Source organism: Sphaeramia orbicularis, chromosome 5, assembly GCF_902148855.1.
Source record: "Sphaeramia orbicularis chromosome 5, fSphaOr1.1, whole genome shotgun sequence".
NCBI lineage: Eukaryota > Metazoa > Chordata > Actinopteri > Kurtiformes > Apogonidae > Sphaeramia > Sphaeramia orbicularis.
Genome location: NC_043961.1, coordinates 31,939,545 through 31,963,872, shown reverse-complemented (window position 1 = coordinate 31,963,872; position 24,328 = coordinate 31,939,545). Strand labels below are relative to the sequence as shown.

The 24,328-nt window shown below is 37.1% G+C and overlaps 4 protein-coding genes across 9 annotated transcripts in view; 1 reads left to right on the top strand and 3 right to left on the bottom strand.

Moving 5' to 3' along the window:
• Positions 1–318: 318 nt before the first annotated feature.
• On the bottom strand, positions 319–17,856 carry tusc2b (tumor suppressor 2, mitochondrial calcium regulator b). 4 transcript variants are annotated; one of them, XM_030133598.1, is made up of 5 exons: positions 17,841–17,856; positions 17,033–17,038; positions 2,397–2,627; positions 1,195–1,315; positions 319–1,103 (listed from the first exon to the last, which is right to left on the bottom strand). In XM_030133598.1, the coding sequence occupies exons 3-5, from the start codon at positions 2,543–2,545 to the stop codon at positions 1,038–1,040; spliced, it is 336 nt and encodes a 111-aa protein (XP_029989458.1). In that variant the 5' UTR covers positions 2,546–2,627; positions 17,033–17,038; positions 17,841–17,856; the 3' UTR covers positions 319–1,037. The 4 variants fall into 4 exon arrangements, with proteins under 4 accessions (XP_029989458.1, XP_029989456.1, XP_029989457.1 ...); XM_030133596.1 differs by lacking the exons at positions 17,033–17,038; positions 17,841–17,856 and adding an exon at positions 3,393–3,659 and having other exon boundaries at positions 2,397–2,639; XM_030133597.1 differs by lacking the exons at positions 17,033–17,038; positions 17,841–17,856 and adding an exon at positions 3,393–3,659 and having other exon boundaries at positions 2,397–2,630.
• Positions 4,968–12,079, bottom strand: rassf1 (Ras association domain family member 1). 2 transcript variants are annotated; one of them, XM_030133589.1, is made up of 8 exons: positions 11,958–12,079; positions 8,397–8,467; positions 7,928–8,298; positions 7,022–7,146; positions 5,930–6,034; positions 5,521–5,809; positions 5,301–5,416; positions 4,968–5,191 (listed from the first exon to the last, which is right to left on the bottom strand). In XM_030133589.1, the coding sequence occupies exons 3-8, from the start codon at positions 8,217–8,219 to the stop codon at positions 5,042–5,044; spliced, it is 1,077 nt and encodes a 358-aa protein (XP_029989449.1). In that variant the 5' UTR covers positions 8,220–8,298; positions 8,397–8,467; positions 11,958–12,079; the 3' UTR covers positions 4,968–5,041. The 2 variants fall into 2 exon arrangements, with proteins under 2 accessions (XP_029989449.1, XP_029989450.1); XM_030133590.1 differs by lacking the exon at positions 8,397–8,467 and having other exon boundaries at positions 11,958–12,078.
• On the top strand, positions 16,864–21,485 carry cyb561d2 (cytochrome b561 family, member D2). The gene is made up of 3 exons (XM_030133594.1): positions 16,864–17,220; positions 17,314–17,351; positions 19,100–21,485. Exons 1-3 carry the CDS (start codon positions 17,088–17,090, stop codon positions 19,601–19,603), a joined length of 675 nt encoding a protein of 224 aa, XP_029989454.1. The 5' UTR covers positions 16,864–17,087; the 3' UTR covers positions 19,604–21,485.
• Positions 21,270–24,328, bottom strand: part of rad54l2 (RAD54 like 2) — a 15,045-nt gene continuing 11,986 nt past the window's right edge. For both annotated transcript variants that reach the window (XM_030133576.1, XM_030133577.1), the window contains exon 22: positions 21,270–24,307. In XM_030133576.1, the coding sequence (XP_029989436.1) occupies positions 23,289–24,307 (1,019 nt within the window). In that variant the 3' untranslated portion in view covers positions 21,270–23,288. The remainder of the gene's footprint in view (positions 24,308–24,328) is intronic.

Sequence of the window (24,328 nt, the reverse complement as noted above, 5' to 3'; positions counted from 1 at the left end):
ACTTCGTTAACAATCAAATGAGACAAAGAAAAGGAGCAAATTCTCAGTTTTGTTGCCCTACTAACATTATGCTTGGAACCATCATCTACATTACTTTCTACTGTCTGTTGGTTAAAATCACTTAATTGTTTCAACTCTAACATCAGGTCAACTTCAGCCTTTTAATTTACAATGTGAAGGTCCAGATTAACAGAACATTTGAGAAGCTTTGATTATTATTGTTCAAAAATATATAAAGGGATTGTTTCCCCACCAGCCTTGACAGGTGATCTGGTAATGCTGTTCAGGACATCAGAATGAAAAAGAATCACAACACAGTTCAGCATTTCAAATTGTAATTAAAAAACATTTACAATAAATTAAATGTGAAACATATGCCAAAGCAGCAAAGAAAAAAACAACAGGATCTCTTCTTACACTGACTGCGGCTGTGTATATTTGTGGCTCTGAGGTGACTGTGGTCACACTGAGGTCACTGAAGCCAGTCCTTCCAACGTTATAAATGACATGAATCCACTTTAAACATTGTGGGCCACTGATTGTCAACTCCCTCGGCTTTTGTTAAGCAGATCCTTTTCATGCATCATAAAACAAGCCAAGATAGAGTCAAAAAACTAAAATGTGCACTTTAACTTTCTGACTGAACCATACATTCACTTTAGACCCTTAGAGTTCAATGAATGTTATCAGGAAACAATCTGCAGCAATGAATTCGGGATTCATGTTTCATCCTGTCACATAAAGTCTTCCATGTGCATATACATGCACACAAATGATAAATCTGTAAACTCAGAGTGTTTTTACCAACTTGGCACTCATCTAGATCCTCACTGGAGACCGATTCTGTCTAACAGCACACAAGCCAAAAACAGATCACATGCAGAGGCTCAGAACACACTGCATCAGCCTGTCCACATAACGGCATCAGAAATACCAAGAGATCATGTTATTTTAAAAGGTGGTTCAGGCTCCCAAATGTTATGGAAACCATGGGACGGAGTTGACACAGTGGCTAGTCTGAGACTCCTCAGGCATTGTCAAGCTTCACAAATAACAACTGGGAAATCTACATGGATGCATGGGTGGTCCAGCTTTATAATTCCCTGAAAAGACACAGAGGACATTAAAATTAATTAAAGTACTGACAATAACAACAGATTTTATGAGAGTAAAGGTGCAGTTTGCATTTCCCACCTGAGGTGTTAAATTTTTTTGAATCTTCTTGAGCTTGGCTTTTTTACGTCCATTTTTTGTCACAATTGTTTCTTCATAGAACTCATGGGCCAAATCCCCATCTTCATCAAAGTACATTGAGCTGCAGCACAGACACAAAATTAGTTAGAAAAAAACATAATCTCAGAATGGACTCAAACCTTCAACAGGTACAATATACTCAGATTGGTACAAAATTTGGTGTCATGATAGCATATTTGGTGTAAGACCAAAAGAAAGTTGGCTGAATAACATGGTAAAAATTCCAAATCACCAACACAAATGTGGTTTTAGTATGCAAGCATGAGAGCAATAAATGAAAAGTCAGTGGCTTGTGCCTCAAATTTCAGTAAAATGTTTACATTGCCTAAAATGGAAACCAAAACACTCAGTCAGCTTTGAGGGGTCAGGGGAGTATAACAAACTAAAAAGTGAGCTACCAGTGTGCAGAAAACTTTTTTTTTTCTTTTTTTTTTACATCCGTTAAAAGTGCAGATATAAACAGGGTGGACACATTCTCGTGTGAATTAGCTGAATTAGTAGATTTAATGGGAAATAGGTCATTTCTGGTATATAATTTATTGTGTAGCACTGCCCTCATAGGTCATCTGGAAGAGCATATACAAAATACAAAACTGAGTCCTAACCACAGGCATTTGTTGCTTCATCCCCTCTCCCCTCTGACTACCATACTAAAGCTGACACATTTAATTGTGTGGTAGTAGAAAACAACTGTGGGAACAGCATGAATTTATGGTTCCAAGGTACCCAGTGTCCACCATGACTGTTGACACAGTGCAGGGAAGATAAACATGTGGAAATGTTGTCTTTTCATAAAATCTGCACACTGGAGGACTCAAAGGAAAAATTCATTTTCTAAAACTATGTTATGAGAGTGATGTTTCAATCAAACAGATTATGTGTGCAAACATTAGTCATCTCTCTATGGCAAAGTTTTTAATTTTTATTTTGGCAATAAGCACTTCCACTAGTACATCATACATTATGACCAACATTATAAGTTCATGTTAGACATGACAGGAAATTCCTGCATTGACAAAAACAGCAACATTTTAACTTCCGACTGTCTGAAGCATTTTCTGTATACATACAGAAAATAGTAATGCAATAAACAAAAAAAGTGCAAAATATATCTTGGAGGGTTTATAGTGATGTATATTTACCTTCGTCTAGTGAAAACAAAAGGTGTTGCGCCTTGGAAACTTCGAATTCTTGTAAGTGACTGCTCGTTTCCATCTTTGGTTGAATCATCTACACTTCCTGAGCCAGAAAAAGGCCAAAATCCTTTGGATTTGGAGCCGCTACCACCCATCTTCAGCTGCAGCACATTATTTTCTTGGGTCACAGGACTGCCAGTGGTGCTACAGTTTTACTGTGCCAGAGTAGATGTGACACTTTTGAAAAAAAAGACACATAAGAGAGAGAAACAAACATTTTTTTTTTTTTTTTTTGCAATTAATGACCTAGTTTTGATGAACACAGAGAAACGACGATAAGCACAACAAATCACAAAGGCTTTTTATAATTATATAGCCTAGACTAGTATACTATAACAAACGTTCATTTACCTTTATACTCAACCGTTCAACACATAAGGCGAGTTATATGATTATATTTTCACGTAGTATTTGTATTTAAACCCCGCCCTAAAAAAAAAACAAATTCATGTTATAATACGAATCTTGTTAGCATTTAGCATGTAAAAAGTAACATGACAACGCACTATATAATTTAAAAACAACCCTTCCAATAAAGACCCTTACATCTTTAATACCAATTCGTTTTAACTAAACTTACACTTGAGACAAAGACGACCATGACTCGCGTTAGTCAGCTCTGCTCACAGCCATAAGGGCAAGGAGGAGGCATTAACCTGGGTTATCTGGGCAGGTAAGGCTAACTCGGCTAGCTGTCTCTCCCAAATAAGATGATGAGGATATCGTCCCTTGTGTTAGTTACAGTACATGTCATGTCACTTTATGTCCTGACAGCTAACATTACAACTGGCTAAATGTAGTTAGCACTCTGCTGCTAGCATTAGCCAGGTCAAACTGTTTCTGTCTGGATAAGAAAACAACGTTCACAGACGCTTACAAATACTAAGTTTTAGCTGGTTTGCCAAGTGACCGATGTAGTAGACAGGTTAGCTGAAAACATACCTAAAGAAAAGTCTGGTCTGCTCGCGGGGCAGGAGATTTTTTTTTTATTAATTTGTCTCGAAGGTTTGCTAAATATATGCCAGTAAACACCTCCTGAACATACAGCGTTGACTAGCGTTCAATGCTATTCTTCTTTGCGTTTTTTTCTGACGGACGGAAAAAAATAAATCATGCTACCGCCACCACATGGACAGGAGGGGGTCACTGCACAGTCGTGCAAGCTAAAGCATACTGAGGTAAGGTTAAATTCATTCATTTACTGTATTTATTCATCACTGTATAATTAAATTATTACTTTATGTATTATTAATTTGGTTTACAAATTGCCATATTCACTTCCACTTTATTTCAGAACACTTGTGCCATAGACTACTTCATTTTCTTGTAATTCCATTGCATTTCAGAGATAACTAAATAATGTACTTTTTACTCCATCACTTAGACTTTATTGTTACTTTTGACATAGACTAATATAATGATTTTATGGTATGATTTCGTAGTCTGCTCAACAACTAATCGACCCATCTATACAAAGGAGACTATTTAATATTGGTTTCAATACAATATTGATGAACTACTCTTGCAATAAAACCAGAATAAGCCAATATTTGTGATATAACATTTTCAAAGAAGCCATTCTATATTTTAAGCAGTTTTTTTCCCCAGTGTATCACAACATTGTTGAAAATAGGCTACTTCAAAACTTCTATGGCCATGAGGTATATTTTGAATTCAGGACCTTTACCCATAATGAAATAGTTTCCTGTGGCATTTTCACTTTTACTTGACATAATTAAAGGATCTGATTAAACTGCTTTGACCTCTGTAATCTGTTGACGCTTGGTGAATTCTGCTAAACTACAACATTAATTTAGGTCATTTCCATGCTGTCACATTCTCTCTTACACTTAGCTCATGAGTTTTGCCGTGAAATAGTCTAAACACAGACATTGTTATCAGTCAAACCAAAATTAGTTTTAGTTTCACTTCCTGTTTTTCCTGTTTTAGTAGCCTCAGGATCTGTAAAAAAAAAGTTGTTTGTAACTTTGTTGCTTGACTTACCTTCAAAATACTGGAACTGAAAAATCAAGTGCAACTCAAACCTTATCACCCAACAATTACATCAACTGATCCACAAATTTTCATGATAAGTTTATTAGATAATAATAATAAAATAAACTCATAGCTATACATTTTTACTTGTCCAACAGGTTTATTAAAGTGCCAAAGTTTAAAAACACTTATAATGTACAAACAAAATCATGAAAATTAAATGTAAAATTACCCAAATGACTCAAAGTGTTAAACTTACTGTAACTAATCTAATCAAGCAGCATGATTTTTCAGGAAAAAACTGCATCCAGTTGAGTGTTTGCTGTTCACAATAATGGCTCTGTTTGCGCAAAAAGTGGCAGATTCTATGCCACATTAATTCACATTAAATATCATTATTCAAAACTACATTGTTGAGGTCTTTTCCTTTCCTTTCCTTTCCTTTCCTTTCCTTTCCTTTCCTTTCCTTTCCTTTCCTTTCCTTTCCTTTCCTTTCCTTTCCTTTCCTTTCCTTTCCTTTCCTTTTTTTTGTTGATCCACAATACTACAGAGAATAGCAGAGTGGATCTGCTGAGTGTCTCTGGCTACATGAAAAATCAACCAGGAGTAGTAATCGTTGCCATGGCCTGCTTCATCTTGTCTCTTGCGAGAGCATAGCGCTTCACAATCTGTCGGACATGCTCCTCTTCCTCACGCTGCAGGATTCGCAGAAAGTTGCACAACTCAGGGAAGCTGAATGCATCCCACTGTAAGAGAACAATAAAAACATTTAATTTAACATTGTTATATCATGGGACATACATGGATCTTTAGCCTTTTGCTTTAGTATGAACATATTTTCACAATGGATCTTACATTTACATCCCCCGTTTCGTTTTCTTTCAAAACCAGACTCAGGGCCTTTTCACTGGGGCCAGCACACAAACGTAGGAAGAGAGGGTGCTCATCATCAGACAGTTTACGCATGTACACTAAAAAGTTTAAAAAAAAAATAAAATAAAAGAGGGAAAAAAAGCCAGTAAGTCATCATTTTCAAATTGGTATTTTTATATTTTACTCAAGTATGATTTCCTACCTTGACTTTGTCTTTCTGCACGTTCAAATAAGGCGAACTTAGCAGGGTTGTCCACCACAGTAAACTTTTTGAGCAACGCCACAATGACTTCTCGTACTCGTGTTTGGGAGCTTATATGGAGGTGCTTGGCAGTATCTTTGGGGAGGTAGAACGACGTCCGCCTTTTCATCCGTTTGGTTGGTTTATCTTCCTCCTGAGTTGGGAATAGATTCTGATGATGTGGGAGGGAGATTGGACGAACTAACTCAAAGTGGACTTTGATGAAACCAGTGTAGGAGCCGTCTTTATTCTGCAGGTTAGACAGGTTAAAACACAAGTATGAACACAATCTACATTTAGTTCTCTACTACAATTAAAATGCAGTTAATGCATGCTTAAATGTTTAAAGAGAATATACTTTGTCACTCACAACCAACATGTAGAGATTGCTATTGGTCTGAGCATTGTACTCCTTAATCTTTTGTTGAATCTCAGCAGCAGTTAACTCCCGTTTACTCCATTCGATCTGTTCATCCTGAAAACAACAGCAGGTTCAGTACAGCATTTATACCACATGGTGTCAGCAGAATGTCTTGATAAATAAGCTGTCATTGTAGAGAAAAACAGACACAGAACAGAAACAATCTTATTATTGTCTGCTTTTAGAAAATAGACATCCATCAATTAATATAATAATATCAATCAATAAAAACAGCCTCAGTAAAAAGAGAAACCTCACCGTTTCCCTGTTGTCTTTGTGAAAAAAAGACGTATATGCAGTAAAATACATCTCCACCTCTGAGTCTCTGTCATCCTTACTGCCAAATACTTCACTTGCTGTGTCTCCCCAGGTCATCTTCAATATTCAAGTGAGTGTCGTGGAGGAATTTCCAGAATTATATATCAGTGGTCCTTTTCCAGAACAAACAAACACTTGTGCTGTCCTCTGTCTCTCATCTGTCTGGAGGGACCTGATTTTTCTAACTGCTCTTTTGACCTCTGCATTTCGATAAGCTCCTCCCTAACAATAAAACTCCACAAAGATGTCTGAGCGACCAGTCCACTCCCTTGGAGATCAACAAATTCTCATACAACCCTACAGTTCACCCTTGTTAAACCCAGACATTACTATAAATATCAAATAATGTTTATAACTATTGGAATTTTTTTTTTTTGATAAGTTGTGGCTGTCAAATTCCCAAAATAGTATCAGACTATTTTTTTATTGTTCTGAATCCAGGGCAGCTGTTTTATTGTGAGAGTGTAAAGTCATCCCCTCCCCTCAGCTTTCTCCTGACCTGAGTAACTTGCTATATTGATTTCTTGACAATACAAAGGCAATAAAAGCTGTATCTCTGTGGACATATGGCACAGTGATCTGCATCCATCTGCTCAAACATATCCACGGTCGATAATTCACTGTTTAAACCTAAATTTAGGTTTAAAAAATTAAATACATTTATTATTTATGTGAAAATAATTAACTTTTGATAAGCAGTCACACTAAATCATTTTTTCTTACCACGTTTGTGTCTGTCTCGATCACATCGACTGAAGAATCTGTCTGATCCGTCAATGGATTTCCATCTGTGTAACAGTCCAGCTGGATGAACGGACGGCAGCGGTAGTGACAAGTATAGTTGCAATCTGAGAGATTAAGAGGGGGTGAAACAAAATGCATTAGGGGTGCAAATTCTGTGTTCTCAGTTTTACATTGGCTAGTGGTCAGCACTGTGTAGAGCTGTCTAATGGATTTTTTCCAGTAATCTGTCCTTGCGCGCACGCACACACACACACACACACACACACACACAAAACATACAAATACAACGACCTAGAGGCAGCATTATTTTGTGTATCAGTGACAAACAAAAAATGTATTATCAGAATAAACTTTTATTGTGTTTCTGAGGGGAATTGGAGGGTTATTAAATTTTGGTCACAATCTATTTGTACGTTACAGCACATGAATTTGCTATTGAATGGGTCTTCACATGCTAGAGAAATGCCTTAAGCAAAACAGGAGCAGGAAAGAAAAATATTCCCAGGCACTTGACAAGCATGACATTTGCCAGGACTTCCTACAGATTAGAGTATAGTCTGTGATAAGGTTTTTGTTTATGATAAGAGTATGGAAAAGACAACATGAGCATCCTGCTTCCTAGTAACAGTGCAAACTGGATAGTGGACTGTTGGAGCTTTGTGACATTCAGATGGACATAATGTATACTATTAAACACATGAGATCATTCAGGCTTTAATGCAGGTTTAATGTATGTACATCCTCTATGCCATCCTATCTCATGTGATGCAGATTTAATGCCTGGTATGGTCTGGTGACCAATAGGTTAATGCTTGCAGACAAGAATGCTTGCCATGCACAGAACACATGCATTAGTCTTAAACAGTTTCATGTAGATTAACTCACTGGTGCAGCGTAAACTCTGCTGGTAAACACCCCAGATGAATTCTCCACACAGGTCACACCAGGTGAGATGGGTGTAGCTAAAGGGCTGGAAGTCATGACCTGATCCAGCCTCTCCTGAGTGACACAGAGGTGTCTCGATGCTGACGGTGTCTCCCACCAGGCGGACGATGTGGAAATGGCTGGGCGGCCCTGGGTTTACCGGTGGAGGGGTTGGGCGGGCTGCCGGAGCAGCCAGTTCAATGGGATCATTCACACTGAGGTCTTTCAGCTCAATCAGCTCACATTTAGCCATCCTGTCCTCAATGCAGACTCTAAAGTGTCAAGTGGGCACCTGCTGTCCATGAGCTGGTAGGGTTGAACGTCAGATGGCCCTGAGAATAGAGACTGGTTACTGTAACTGCACTGTGAATGTCAGGCTCCAGTTTAATGAATACAGACAAAAAATAACATGTCAAAGAAAAAATCCTACCTGCTCAGTTTCTTGACTTGGTATATTTCCAGTGTTGTATGTTTTGCAAAGAAACATGAGGCCTTTAGAAGCTGCAAGACAGTTATACTTTGAGGTCATACACAGATATTTTAATAAAGTACACTGGATTATACTGTTTTTATGTGAACTATGTTGTTTTATGTAGGGACTAAAGATGGAAATTAGCTTCAGCTATAATCTTGCATATTGGCACATATTGTGTTTAATAATATGTACTGTCCCTTTGAAAAATACACTTCAACTTCAATATTTAAGTCAATCTCAATGAAACCCTCAAAGACCTAAACAGCTGCCAGTGACCAAAAGTATCTACTGATCTAAAATGTTTTTATAATGTCAGACCCCTAATCCTATTGACAAATCTAAATAATTCAGGTGAAATTCCATTTAGCAGCATCAGCTATGATCCATTTGACTTTCAGGGGTTCCAGAGAAAAGGTGGAGAAAGTCTTGTTCTGCACCCATGTTGTTTGGTAAATGACAGAGGTTTCAGATGATTATTTTTGACGTTCAATTAATAGTATGTTTTTGCTGAAAAAGTCAGTTGTGTTCAGTTTTTTCTGTTTTTACATAACCTTTGGATTTACTTGGAACTTTTATGAACATGGTCACTAATTAAATATAGGAAAATACATGCTTTTCACTGAAAAATGTAAAAAGCAGGGGATAATATTAGAGTAAATGGTGAAAAATCACATAGGAAAGGTTAAACATAGAGAAGAATTTTGAAGTCAATGCAAAAATAGTTCTAGGTATTCGAGGGTTAAGTTAGTCATCAAATGAACACGTCATTTCATGATATCACCACAACATGGAAAACCAAAAGATTAACCCTTGTTGTCTGATGCAAACATAAAATAAATGACAAAATGACTGTTGTCCTGTGAAAACTGGGACAACAGATCATGTTTTTTTTTTTTTTCTGTGGATGACAGTGAATTGCATGATTCATGATTCTGAAACACGCTACAGTCTCCAAAAACTAGGACAGTCTCTTGTTTGTTGTTGGTAGTTTTACAACATAAGAAACAGCAAATCTTTTATCTGTTTAACCCATAAGGACCCAGTGTTACTTTTGTGGCAGTTTCCAAATACATTTTTCCTCTATATTTAACCTTTTTTAAGTGACTTATCACCATTTATTGTAATATTATCTTCTATATTTTTCAGTAATAATCAGGTATTTTACTAGTCATGTCGGTGTTCATAAAAGCTAAGAGTAAAGTTGAGGGTTATTACATCAAAAGCAGAGAAAACTGAAGAAAAATTGACTTTTTCAGTCCAATCTCTCATTAACTGAACATAAACCAAATGTGTCCATTTACTGTCATTGATCCAACTCCATGAGTTTTACTGGTGAATCAATGTTGTAGAAGATAACAGTGTTTCCGTGGTAACTACAGAGCCTCTGAATGTCCAAATGGGTCATATCTGATAACCATGAAAAGATGACAAACTGCATTTTACACCAATTATTTACATGGATTGATAGAATTAGTGGATCAACAGGTATCATGATGGTTTTAGTTAAAGGTGGATGTTTGGATCTTTATACTTTTGTTTAAAACATTTTTTTATTCAGATTCAGCTTTTTGGTGACTTTTAAATATACTTTTCTCTCATGAATCCTTCAATGTAAAGCACAGGTGTCAAACATATGGCCTGGGGGCCAAATCCAGCCCGCCAAAGGGTCCAATCCGGCCCTTGGGATGAATATGTGAAATGCAAAAATTACATGAAGATATTAACAATCAATCCTTGACATATGAAGCCCTACTTTAGTCTCAAGCGGGTCAGATCAGTAAATTACTATCATAAAAACCTGCAAATAATGACAATTCCAAATTTTCCCTCTGTTTTAGTGTAAAAAAGTTAAATTACATGAAAATGTGGAAATTTACAAACAGCCTTTCACAAAAAAATATGAAAAACTAGAAATGTTCTAAGAGAAGTAAGAACAATTTTACTAATATTCAGCCAGTTACTAAAATATTTTTTGTATTTTGCAGATCCATTGTGATCTGTAAGTTGGAACGCACATTTACAAATGATAAGCAGATGTAAAATAGAGTTAAAATTGCACTTATTTTTCTTAATAAATTTCAGTTTTTTCATGGTTGTTCATGTTATTCACATTTTTAAAAGGACAGTTTACAGATGTAAACGTTTCCATAATGTAATTTTACTTTTTTCACTATAAAACACATTGAAATGTTTGGAGTTGGCATTATTTATATATTATTATGTTATTAATTTACTGGTCCGGCCCACTGCAGATCATATTGCACTGCAAGCCCGGACTTTGTATTTACTAAAATGCTTTAATTATAATGTACTTAAATGGTTTAAGTTTTATTACATTACTATAAAATGTTAAGTATATTCTACTAATTTGTAGACATAGTCGAAAGTACGAAAAAGTTTAAGTTGAATGGATTTAAATGACTAAGTTTTAGTCATGACAACACCGCTTATCTCCGCATTGCATTGTGGGTATTGGGCATGTTGTTGAAAATGTGTTCTTTTTCTGTGTAGGGGTTCAGCGGGGTTGTGGTGTTAGTGTTAATTTGGACTTAATGTGTGTATGTCAGTGTTTATTGGCCTTTTTTTGTGTTTGTTTTTGTATTTTTGTAGAGCTGCACCATGAGTGAGAACCATAACAAGAACTATGGCTTTACTGTTCCTCTAAAGTAGATTTCTGGAATGAAAATCTTTACATCTCCCCAGTCTGAAAGCATTTCCTACACTGGCACATTACACTGAGCTGTCTTCCTGTTTGACTTCCATACACACTGCAATATGTTGAGTTGAATAATTTCATAAGACAATTTACATTGCAAAGACTTTAATTAAAGTCACCTCAGAATGAGGCCAATTCACTGATGATATTAAGTTACTGATTATCCGAAGCAATTGACATTGCAACAAATTATAAGTTAAATTAACTTGGCATTTAGTGTGTTGTACTTAAAATAGCATTTCCATTCAAATCAAGCATTTAAGTTTAATGCACTCAAGTTTTCATTACTCATTACTTAATTTTTTAAGGTAACCGGTTTACTCAATTTTTTTTAAAGTAAACTCAACTTATCCGGTATTACAGTGTGGGAGGATGTGGCCCCTGAACTAAACTGATGTAAAGTGTAGAAGTTCCCTTGCAGTGTCTTCACAGGTGCATTAGAAACTTGTTTTCATGAGTCTGCCTATGGAGCTCCATTGTGACTTGAATATGAACAACCCTGGACTGTGTCTGCCAACTGGGTCACCACACGGCGCAATTATTTACAGAGCAACAAGAGAGCATTGTACCAAGGATCAGCCATCCACATTTCACTAGTTTTATGATACAAGACTGGTCTCGGTGTGTGTTTTATATTCAGATTTTGGTTTAAAACGAGTCTTTTTTTGGAGATCACACCCCCTCCTATAACGGGGCACTTCGGTTTAATCCTTCAGTGAGAAACAGGACGAAGAACCCAGTCACGATCTCACAGTTTACCCACATCTGCAAAACAGGAAGGAGTTTAAAAAAGACCTTACCTCAGATCATCGCTGTCACCTGTTGTAGATGATTTTTGGGAGTGTGAGTGGGAGCTGGTCGATGAGATAACGCTGTGGTGTCTCTGCCCGACGCACGCACTTGGGTTTGCGCATGCACTGTGCGACTGTGGGATTACCTCTAATCCTGTGTGTGTATTAAACATCCCAGGAGGCAGCCGAAAAGGAAACCCCTCTGTCCACATTATTACACACAGTAAAACAAAACAAAGCATCAGTAGGGGCATAACAAACTCTACTTTAAGTCATACTGTTCTCTTATAGCTGCTAAAATCCTCCCCATTGTAGAGAAACCAGAACATAAATGAATAAATAGGAATGGTTTTTATAATATGATGTACCGGGTCTGTTTGAGACCTATGAGACCACAACCTTTAGTTCTGACATGTTGAAAAACATGTCTGCATCTACCCAAGTGTTTTATAAACAAATAGACACACACTTCCCAGACAAGTAAAAACAGACACTAAGTGGATTGAACCTCCTGAGACCTAGCTGTGAGTTTTTTGTCAACTGCAAAGGACATTCATAAAAATAAAAATGAATCAAAACAAAAAAAAGCATCATGCTGTTTTCACTCAAGATATTTTTTCTTGCAAAAAAAAAAAGTAACAACTTGCTTTGTCCTGAGTTTCAGGGGGTTAACAAAGCAAATAGTTCAGATCCGTTCGTTGGATAAGTACTGCAGTGGTCAATATGTTTCAACTGAAATCAATTTCTCAAAAAACAAAACAAAACAAAAAAAAAAACATGTTGCAGGACAGATCATGTGATTGTGCAGTCACTCCAGTTCCAAATGATTGGTTTGCATAAAAAAAGAGAAAACTGAGGAGAAACTGAAACTACTAAAACTGGGTTAAAAAAAGTCCACCATGTAATTAAATCCTGGAAGGATACTGGTAAGTCATCAGCTTTGAAGCTGAAATATGATCAGGAAAAAATCCTATATGATGAATGACTGAATGATTTATTTCTTTTTAAAACGGGACAGTTCGTATTAATGAACATTTACATGTAAATACAAGAGATTATAGCCATATAGCTAATTTCCATATCGAGTCCCATTGGCAGGTAGATAAATAAATAAATTAAAAACATCTTACAGATAACACAATACCATAACCGAAGTAAGGCATACAAAAAGAAAAACAAGCAACAACACACAGTGCACACAAACAGACAAAAACAGGGACCGAGGCAGCCATTGAGCTAAAATGGATTTAAGTTTGCTTAAGGATGATATTATAAATATCCCATTGTTTCTATTACACATGACATGATTACATTATAAATATCCTATTGTTGCTATTACACATAATTATATTATAAATATCCTATTGTTGCTATTACACATGATTATATTACAAATATATATTGCATTATTTTTTATTATGATCACATCACATAATAAAAAAAATCAGCAGTTTAAAAGCATTTTCACAGGCACAATGTAAGGCCACTCAGCGGATTAGGATGAAAAAGTTATATAGCTTTAAGCATGAAGTCTGGACTGCATTTCAATGGAAAAGTGTCATGTGGTCTGATGAGCCCAGACTGACCCTGTTCCAGAGCAATGGGTGCATCAGGCTGAGAGATGTGGATGAACTGATTACCCATCATGCCTAGCGCCTACAGTACCATCCTGTGGGGACAGTGTTACAGTCTGGGGTTAATTCACTTGGTCAGGTTGAGGTTCAGCTACGTTTTGTGTCCAAAAAATGTGGTCATCTGAACCTGAATATACTGAATGACCAGGTTTTTTCATCAATGCATTTTTATTTTCCTGATGTCAATACCAGGATTCATCGCACTAAAACTGTGAAAAAAGTGGCTGAAAGAGTATGAGTCATTATTTTCACACTTGGATTAACCACCACAGAGTCCAAACCTTTAATTTAATTTAGTTGTTTTTGTGTCTGTATTTAACTTTGAAGACAATAATGTTACAGTGAGTATCTGTGGATTTACTAACAAATCATACATCTGGCAAAAAACTGACTCAGTCTAGTATTAATTACACAACTGTTAAACAGGATGGAACTGAGCGCATGTCTCAAATGTGTGATAACTCAATTTAGAATGAATACACTGTTTGTTTTTTTGTTTTTTTATTTAGTGTTAGACAAAAGTTGTGACAGGGGTAACCAAAAAATACAAGACAAAACATCTGGCATACTAATTCATAGATGTTCATAGACACCAGACAAGACAGAATAGTTCATAGACATTAAGCAAAAAAAGTGTGTGTGTGTGTGTGTGTGTGTGTGTGTGTGTGTGTGTGTGTGTGTGTGTGTGTGTGTGTGTGTGTATGATTATTTATGATTATTTTGTGCGGGTTGGACATATTCAGGTGGAGACAGAAAAAGGAATGAAAACAAAATTGACAGTCTAATAAGTAAAAGGATCAAAAGAGGTGAATATACAAAAACTTTAAACAGAGAACTGTTTAAAGTTTAATTAAAGAACACTTGGAAAACCCTCAATTAGGAAAAAGCCTTAAGGCTGGAAAATGGGGGGCAGATGAAGAGCTGTTTTTTTGTGGATCATCAGTTTCATGCCAGACACACACAATGGGATGCAGCGAGGTTTCATAACACAGTGTTTCTATTCTCATGTTCATTTAATCTGTTCTTCTTCTGTCTTCAGGGTCTTGTGTGAACAAAGCAAAATCTGAGGAACTGTTAACCTGGATAGCAATAAATATCAACTCCGCTACCACTGATACAGCTTATATATGGTTAATTGTAACTCATTCATATTGTAATATCAATGTATTATGCAACTATTTTCTATCAAAGCCTTTTTTTTTTTTTGGTAAAAATAGTCCCTGTAACCCCTTAACTAAAGAGATTAAAACAATACCAGTTACAGACTTATATGTGAGAGTTTGCAAGACATTTTCCAACTTCTCAGCCCTTGATTGCTCCCATGTTTTCTGTATATTTCAGTGCCTCCATCTGGACGACATAAGTGATAATCCTTGACTGCGTGGACCACAACAGAAACTGACAAGTCCGGTTGTTATGGGAAAAATAAACAAAGAAACAAGAAACACACATCCACACAGTGTCGCCTGGATGTGGGACTTTTATTTATTTATTTTTTTGTTTTGTTCACCCACTGGTGTGAGGAAACAAGAGGGACTGACTTTTTACTGGGCACAATGTGACAGCATTATAATGTGGGTGAGAGGCAGAGACAGGGTGAAAGAAGACATGTTCTCAATAATATGTTGTTGTTTCCTCAAGCTATGGCTGCTGCCTGTTTGTCTGGTGTGTAGGCCCTGCAGAGTCACAGGCTTATTAGAGAGTTATTGGAGCACAATGACCAATGAACTGCTGACTGTTGAGTGACCATTCAGCAAATGAATGTGGAATCGCAGGAATTGGTCTGATGCATCATATCTTTAACTAACAACTTATTATTATTATTATTATTATTATTATTATTATTATTATTATTATTATTATTATTATTATCATCTTGTATTAGGGTTTTTTCCTGGATGTGTCCACGTCAGCTGGATTAAAGTAAATTAACATATAAAAACTTCCGGTCATTCACTTTTCATAATAAAAGCTTATAGGCGTTTGAATTGTTGGTGCCAATGATAAAATCATTTCTACCAAACAAAGTGAGTGGGTTAGGTTGTATAGCACAAGTTACAATGCAAATTAATAATGATAGTAAGAATTATTTGTAAAGCATTTTTCTTTACCGAGCAAAGTGCTTTCTAGATACATTCACGTAAAACTAAAGTAAGGGAACAACAGGGAAATTAAATCCCAAACACAAAAAGAACATTTTTACTATTGTGTTTTATGTATGTTTTTAGTACTAAGTTTTAGTGTGTTTTTTAAGTATGTCAGTGTGGATGTATGGCTGAAATGTCTATTTTACATAACCTTCTGCTACTGTTGTCTTGGCCAGGACACTCAAAAATTGTTTTAATGTCAGTCATTTTTTTCCTGGTTAAATGAAGATACCGGTAAAATAAAAATAAAACAGCCTAGAAGTTATCTTCTGACCATTTAATCCTGCATTATAATTAATATTATATCCATTAGTGATTTTAAGAGCATCAAACAGAATGCATTGAGGGAAGAATGTCATTATTTTTCTTATGGTTGAATAGCTGTTATTCTGTTTTATTGTTTATTTGTGTATTTTGTACATGTGTTGATTTTGTATGTCTTCTACCATAGCCAAGTCTCCCTTGCAAAAGTGACTTCTGATCTCAACTGGACTTCCTGGTTAAATAAAGGTAATTACTACTACCACTATTACTACTGCTACTAATACTTAGGCTGTGGTCTCTGAGGCAAATACTAGCAGCAGGTTCCATAATTATAACACATGCAGTGGTTGTATTTAGATATTATGTGGTGTTTAAGCGATGCACTGGTGGAAAAAAGTTTTTGGACATCTCATGCATTTGTGATATATTGAATTAAGAATAGCTCTTTAGGCATATAACTCTGACATGCTCCCTTCTGCACGTGCTCTGTTCCATCGAGGTTAAAACTGGATGTTTCTGCAAAATAGTGAAACACATGCAGGTCATGACAGGTTAAAACTTTCAGGAATTATTATTATTATTATTATTATTATTATTATTATTATTATTATTATTATTATTATTATTATTATTATTATTTTCTTGTTAACAATAAAAAAAAAAATGCATTTGTTTGTGTCTTTATGTTGCAGCTACAACTTTTGAAACACAAAAAGGATTTCCTCACAAATATTTAATGGTAATATTTGACATTGCGTAGAATGTTAAGGGTTTCTAAAAACTTTTTTCACTACTGTGTATTCATTGGTTGGTTTAAAAACAGCACTTTTATTCTGAAATATCAAACCGGAAGTTGTGGTTATTTAAGAATAGCGGAAACGGTGCGACGTGGAACATGTTTGGGTTATACTTGTGTATTTATTCAGTAATATTTTAGGGTTTTACCGTTACTTTCATGGACAGGTAAACTGTTTAAAAGTCTGTTCTGTGGTTTTAACGGAGGCAGTAGTAAGTGTGGTCATTTCCGTATTGAGTTCACTTTAGGTGACAGCTCTGTGGGTTTACACACACCGTCCAAACCTGTGAATCCAAACATGGTCCACAGCAAAGACTCTGAATCCGAGTCTTGGGTGTACGGCTGTGCCAGGACAGCATCCTCAGTTTGTACACACTTCATCTGCCTTGGCTTAACTGTGTTCATTGTACTTCTGTCTCGACCTGGAACAAGTGAGTGCCACTATTTCTACCACCACATGTCACGTGATGTTTGACTAAGTTGACATATTTCTAATGTCATATCACCTGTTTGTTTCACTCTAGGCTTGTTCTCCTGGCATCCTTTCCTAATGACACTGGCTGTAAGCTCATTTAAATTATATTAAAAACAAAAACACACACACAAAATTAATATGTTTTAGTTGTAACCAAATAAAAACATTCCCTTAATCTAGATATTAAGGGTTAAGCGCTAATGTGTGGGTCATTCCATATGAAACTAGAAGCACTCGGAGAGCGCAGACCTCCGCCAAGGCTGATCAGTGGCCCCCCCCGTGGGCCCCCCCACCCCCGATCACCACCAAAATTTAATCATTTCTTCCTTATCCCATTTCCAACAAACCCTGAAAATTTCATCCAAATCTGTCCTTAACTTTTTGAGTTATGTTGCACACTAACGGACAGACAAACAAACAGACAGACAGACAAACAAACAAACAAACAAACAAACAAACAAACCCTGGCAAAAACATAACCTCCTTGGCGGAGGTAATCAACAGATTTTAAGAAAATTTCCCACCAGACCCTCTCAGATTTTTCGGAATTTTTACATACTTATAGAACATGTGCATATGTGGCACTAAAGAATTTTATAAATCCAAACTGTAAATATGCATGCTGTTCTATCTGACAGTCTATGACTAAGAACTAAAAATAGAAATGTTACTGAATGCTGATGCTGGCATTGTGTGGTTTTCCAAGAACTTTGTGGTTACAAAGATCTAATGTGGTTATAATGTGGGTATTTCAGTAAAACAATGTTAAAACAATGTTGTGAACTACTATCACTATTATACATTATACTGTGATATAGATGCTAAAATATGAAGGTGAAAATGTCCATATTTAATTTGAACATTTAACATAGAAGGATTTATTGAAGCAAGTTGTGCTTGGTGTCAAAATTTAAGGCAATTCCTGTACTTTCACATGCCGTGCATTTACATGACAACTTTTATTCCTGGTTTAATCTGAATAAACGTTAGATCCTATTTAAGATGCCCATGTAAACACCTTATTCCAGTTGAAAAAGAATAGTTCAGATTAAATTTAAATCCGAATAAAGTCACTGGTTTATTCCCCTTTTAATTCCGAACTAAATTATTCCTCGGACATGGAAACATGGTGTCTTTCATTTTGTGATACTACCAATCCCACATGCTGATATTGACCTTTGAATCCGAAGGTCTGACAGATATTTTTGATTTTAAGCTGTTCATATATCATACATAGGATAACATAGGACCTTCATTTTACACACATCCATTCCCCAAGTAGCCAAGATATAGCACATAAAATTTCTAATGAATATGATGATTAGTTTTTGTGTAATGAGTGGCCAAAAGTCACATTTTAGAAGTTTGCGATGGATAAAATCTCAACTTTGTCATTCTCTGTAACATGCAATTATTAATTTTAAGTAAATATTTTCACATTTCTTAGGAGTATAGATTCCTGTGAAATGATTCTGAAAATTTCAGACCTCTAGCTCTTGTTGTTCAGAAGTTATAGAAGCCTGAAAATTGCCAAAAATTTCAAGTCGCAATTTTGGTCGCAATTTTAGGGTACCCCCTACCTACTTCAAATGGTCGTAACTTTGGAACGATTTACAATTAAGCCTTGAAATTTTGGATTTCTCCATCATATATAATGTACTAGAAGTATGTAAAAATTTAGAAAAATCTGAGAGGGTCAGGTGGGGACAACTTGATGAAATTATATGGAATGACCCGTGTACTTTCAAGCCTAACCATGTCGAACAATGAACTCACAATTGAAGATCAAGAATTGCCTGCTAAAAAACTAACATTGGTTGTCTTTTCTTTTCCAGTTTTCCCTCTTCATGACAGAAGCCATACTCCTCTTCTCCCCCCATGGTTCCCTCATGAAGGGGTTTCCACATAAGACCAAGGGCCGGGTCCACTGGGTCCTACAGTGTCTGTGTGTGTCCTGTGCGGTCCTGGGCCTCGCAGCCATCTCTTACAACAAACACTTGAACGGCAAACCCCACTTCACCTCATGGCACGGTCTGCTGGGCCTGATCACGGTGTGTGTGGTTGGGGTTCAGTCCATAGCTGCTGTGCCTCTCATCTACCACTCTCTGGCTAAAGGCTGGTCTCTTGCCAAGCTCAAGCGCTACCATGCAGCGTCTGGACTCGTCACCTTCCTGCTTGGCAGTACCAGCCTGCTCCTCGGCCTCTGCTCTGCCTGGTTCACCGCTGCTGTCGGGGATTACACCTGGTACCTGTCAGCTGCCTGCCCTGCTCTCACCGCCCTCGTCATAATGAACCAAGTCTCCAGTGCTTACACAGCGAAAAAGCGCTTTCAGTCTTGACAGAGTCTACTCTACTGACACTAACACACCTGTCACTGGCAGTTTAGAAGTGAGATGCTGCATCTTCAGTCCCATTAATCAATGTGACTCGTAGGGAAAAGAAATGAAAAGCAGCTACATGTCTCTCAGAAGGTCTGTCATTCCAAAATCTGGTGCCGCTTGAAGATTATAATGAAAAACTTTTGTTCTGTGGATTTTTTTTCTGAAGCGTATCTGGCCAAGTCACCATTGCACACAGTGGCCACTTAAGAAACTATGGTCATGCTCTTATTTTTTCAGGGATTTTGTGTTGTTTTTTTTTTCATCTTTATTTGCTTAAAGTTAGACTGCTGGATTAAACAAAACAACAAAAAACGTGAGGTTGAATTGAACTGTCTATATCAGGGGTGTTACACATATGGGCCACCAAAGGGTCCAATCTGCCCGTGGCATGGATTTGTGAACGTCAAGGGTGTCCGACTCATTTTAGCTCAGGGGCTACATACAGCCTAATTTGATCTCAAGTGGGCCGGACCAGTAAAAACTACACTGTTGATCCTAAAGTTGGAATAATTTTATTTTCAGACACATTCCTCTTTTTATTCTTTTTTATACACATCAGTAATCACCTTTCACCAGGTATTTCAACTTTAAGGGCAACAGTGTAATAACCTGACAACTCCAAATTTTCTCCTTCGTTTAATGTGGAAAAAGTAAAATTACATTATGAAAACATTTACATTCACAAACTGTTTCACAAAAAATGTGAAGAACCAGAAATGTCTTAAGAAAAATAAGTGCAATTAAACAATATTGTGCCTGTTACTGAATGTTTTGTGCATTTGTAGATCTACTATGATCTGTAAGTTGTATTGTGTTTTATTATTTTTCTGGTTATACACAGTTGTTCAGGCTATTGACATTTTCATTTTGGAATTTTACTTTTATAACACTACAAAGAGAAAAAATTGGAGTTGACGTCATTAATAGGCCATTGTGCTGTTATTTTACTGATCCAACCTGTTTCAGATCAAATGGGCTACATGTGGCCCTTGAACTAAAATGAGTTTGACACCCCTATTCTAGTCATATTGGGATAAAAAGAGAGAATACCCAATCATTAATAAAAACAAATTTCTAATGGCTTGTCAGGTTGGTTGAATGTAATTTTCGATTTATTCAAAAAAATTTTTTAATCTGTGGCTAAAGGCCTTGAATGTCTTGAAATCATGTTGTGTTTTTACTTATTGCTTTAAATATTGCAGTTTTTCATATTTAACACAGTTCCTGTTTTAAAATAAAAAAAAAAATACAGATGATTCACATTGCAATAGAAGAGTGTTTTATTGTTAAAATAACATTGATAACACAGTCTTACTCTGCGTCGATCTAGGCTGTATGTACGAAATTCTTACAGAATCAGCCGTCAATGGGTCAAAGTGAACAGAAGGTTAAAAAAAGGAATTACAAAAAAACATATCTTCCATCATAAATAAATAAATTTGAGACAGACTAAAATAATAGGGGAAAGGTGAACTCACACCTTTTAGAAGTTATAAAAAAACATTACAAAATGAAATATTACCATAAAACATAAAAAATAGACAGAAGTAACGGCTTTTTAATTTTTTTTTTTTTTTTTCTTTTTATGATTTGATTCCCAAGATTCAAAACAATGTTGTTCCAACTGAGTCCGAGAATAAAGGTATGGGGTCAACATAGTGTACCTTTTACAGTTCACAAGCAGATATGTTTTTTTTTTTTTTTTTTTTTTTTTTTTTTAAAGTGCCGGCTCTACCTTCAGATCTGAAACTAATCAAATGACAAGCTTTGGAGACATGCTTAAACTGGGAGATATCTTTGATGAGAGAAATTAAAAGTGACAGGAAATGGAAGCCAGTAGCAAACAAAAAAAGGGACGGTACTCAAACTGTGGGAACCAAAGGTCCCCGCAAGAAAATGGTACAAAAACAGTTACTGAACAGGGAATGATCTGTTGTCTCAGGTTCTCCAGTGTTTTCTAAAGGCTAATAACCACTGCATCTAGCCTACTGTACCAGGAAATGGACTTCCCTAAATCTAAATACCTTGAGGTGTCATCACTACACAGAAACACAAGGCTACAGAGAACAGTGAAGACCTAAACTCCCTAAAGCACCGCAGACCCACAATGACTGACACTACTGACAGAAGCTACTTACACTGCACTGCTTTGAACGATGCATCTCTGTGAAAAGCTACCACATTATGGCACTGTCAGTCTGGTAAGGCCACCACACCACCTGACCGGCTTCTGCACGGTCACTGGTGGTTGTAATGAAATCTTAAGTATGGTTGGTGGCTACAGCGACTTAAGATATTGACATGCAGGCTGCACAAATGCAATGGTTTTACAGTTTAGGTAATGTTTGTTCTCAAAGAGTTTCTGAAAATTATGACTCCACAAACATGGTGGCAACTTCTAAGTAAAAACACACCATCCCCCAATCATTATTAAAATTTGTTTTGCATTTAATTTAGCCCACCCATGTGATACCTTCCATCACTGTGCTGAATCTGACCTAAACTTGTGTTTTGAGTTGGACATTGACAGTCTAACTGCTCAGAAGTTCTTCCAATTTGTAGAAAAATGACGTGCTGACATAAATGCGAAGACTAACAAACTCTTTGTGTTATTTAAGGCTAAACATCAAAGAACACAGTCCGAATCTGTTCCAGTCCCTGTGTTATCAATGGCTAACATGAAAATACATTCATTTTAGTTTAAAAGAAAATAAAAAAGTTGGAAGTTGAACGTAAGTTTGTTTGTTGTCGTAATAGTCACTATAATATTAAACCATTTCCCTTCAACCAAAATCTACACACTGCACAGTATTGACTTGCAATATAAACAATGATAATGACTATTTACAAAATATCAACATACTCAGTTATAGTATCACACATAGTATCTTTCAACAGGGGATGCTACAATGCCTATCAAATTGCTAAGACTATAATATGCTCTGAAAGTTTGAAAGTTAGCCTTCAGGGATTTTCTCTTAATATATTGTCAAAGTGACTTTTGAGAAGCATCACCACTGCATGTTTCTATTTATTGCAGCTTTTCAGTTTTGTTTAATACGAGCAGAAACTGTTGAAAACTGTTAAGGTCGATGTGGCTACCAAATGTAACAAAGTGATTTCACAACACTATATCATAAGAAAATCCACCAAGACTTGACTTTTATCATTAATTCACCCGATTTCAGAAGAAACAAAACTAATTACAAGTGAAGGCCTTGTTTAAAAACTGACAGGTGAGGCTGTGCTTAGAAAGCCCTGGAAAGTTTCAGCTGGCCCCTGCATGACAAAGATCTGTTCCCGCTGCTCTGTGGCTCCAGCTGAACAAGTCGGATATTTATTCAGCATACAGATTTGTTAATGTGACTTTGTAAAGTTGTCAAGGTACAAGTTTGAGTATTATTGGATTGAGATGTGTGTTTATGTTTGAGTGTGTGAACTGCATTACGATTGTTAGGGATGAGAATTCAATTTAGTTCAGTGAATTGATAACCGGTCTAACCCCAGTACCAGTTTTCACAGCATATGTCACTTGATTTTATTGAATGTTGTCTGGAAAATGATCCTAAGCTGTAGTGTGAGAGCAGATACTGTAAAAGTATGTGAGATTTTGTGGAAAATCTGTCTCTTGAATGTCGAAGGCCTACTGTCCTGTCACCTCTATGACGTCATCATCAGAGCTACTACCGCCGTTCTCTGTACTCTGATGTGTGTCCGGCTGGGTCAGAGCTGCCCCCAACAGACTCGAGGTGGGGTTGTTGAACTGTGAAAGGAAACTCGATGCAGTGGAGCTTGGGTTTGTGGCAGTGAAAGCCCCTGAGCTGGAGAGAAGAGGAGCAGAGAACATCCTTGGCTCAGAGAGCAACGACTGACTGTAGGTGAGAGGGAAACCTGATGAAAGCAACCCAGCCATGTTGGGATTCATCAAGTATGGAGGCAAGGAACCAGATGAGTGGGAGGAGGAAGTTGCTGCTGAGGGTGTAGATGATATAGGAATGGTGGTGGAAGCAGAAGAGAAAATGGTAGACAGGGAGGAGGATGAGGGGGTGGGGAGGTGTCCGTTCCCTGTGGCTGACTGTCTCAGTAAGTCTGAGCCTGTAGAGGGAAACATGGTCTGTAGGTCAGCCAGTGTTTGTCCAGGTGTCTGAAGAAATGAAGACCCGCCGCTGCCACTCATTAGGAGTGGGTGACTCATGTGCCCCAGGTTTCCTAACAGAGATGAAGAGTTCAGACCCATTGGTGGAAAACTGAGCCCACTGGAGCCCACAGACAGCCCAGGGAAGCGTGTTGCAGCAGAGGTGCGTTTTCCTGCCTGTGGTGTGCTGCCATGGCTTTCAGTACTCTTTCGTTTGATGCCTCGCATCTCCAGTGCAGAGCTCAGAAGGTCATCACTGAGGTGTCTACTGAGTTCAGCAATCTGATTGTTTTGTGAACTTCCTATGTCCCCCGCTGGCCCCGTGGGTACATCTGACGGTGACAGCAATTCATTCCCCATTCCAGCGGGGGCGTCACCTGTGGATGTAGTGTAGCAGCTGAGCTCTCTCAGAATCTCTGAGCTCAAGGGAGAGGAAGGCCGCTGCTCCCCATCCGGAGAACTCTGCTGTTGCTCCACAGGGGATGAGCAGCCATTACTAACTGGATGGATGAGGGAACCCTGGGAGTCTGTGGAGAGGCAAGAGAGGA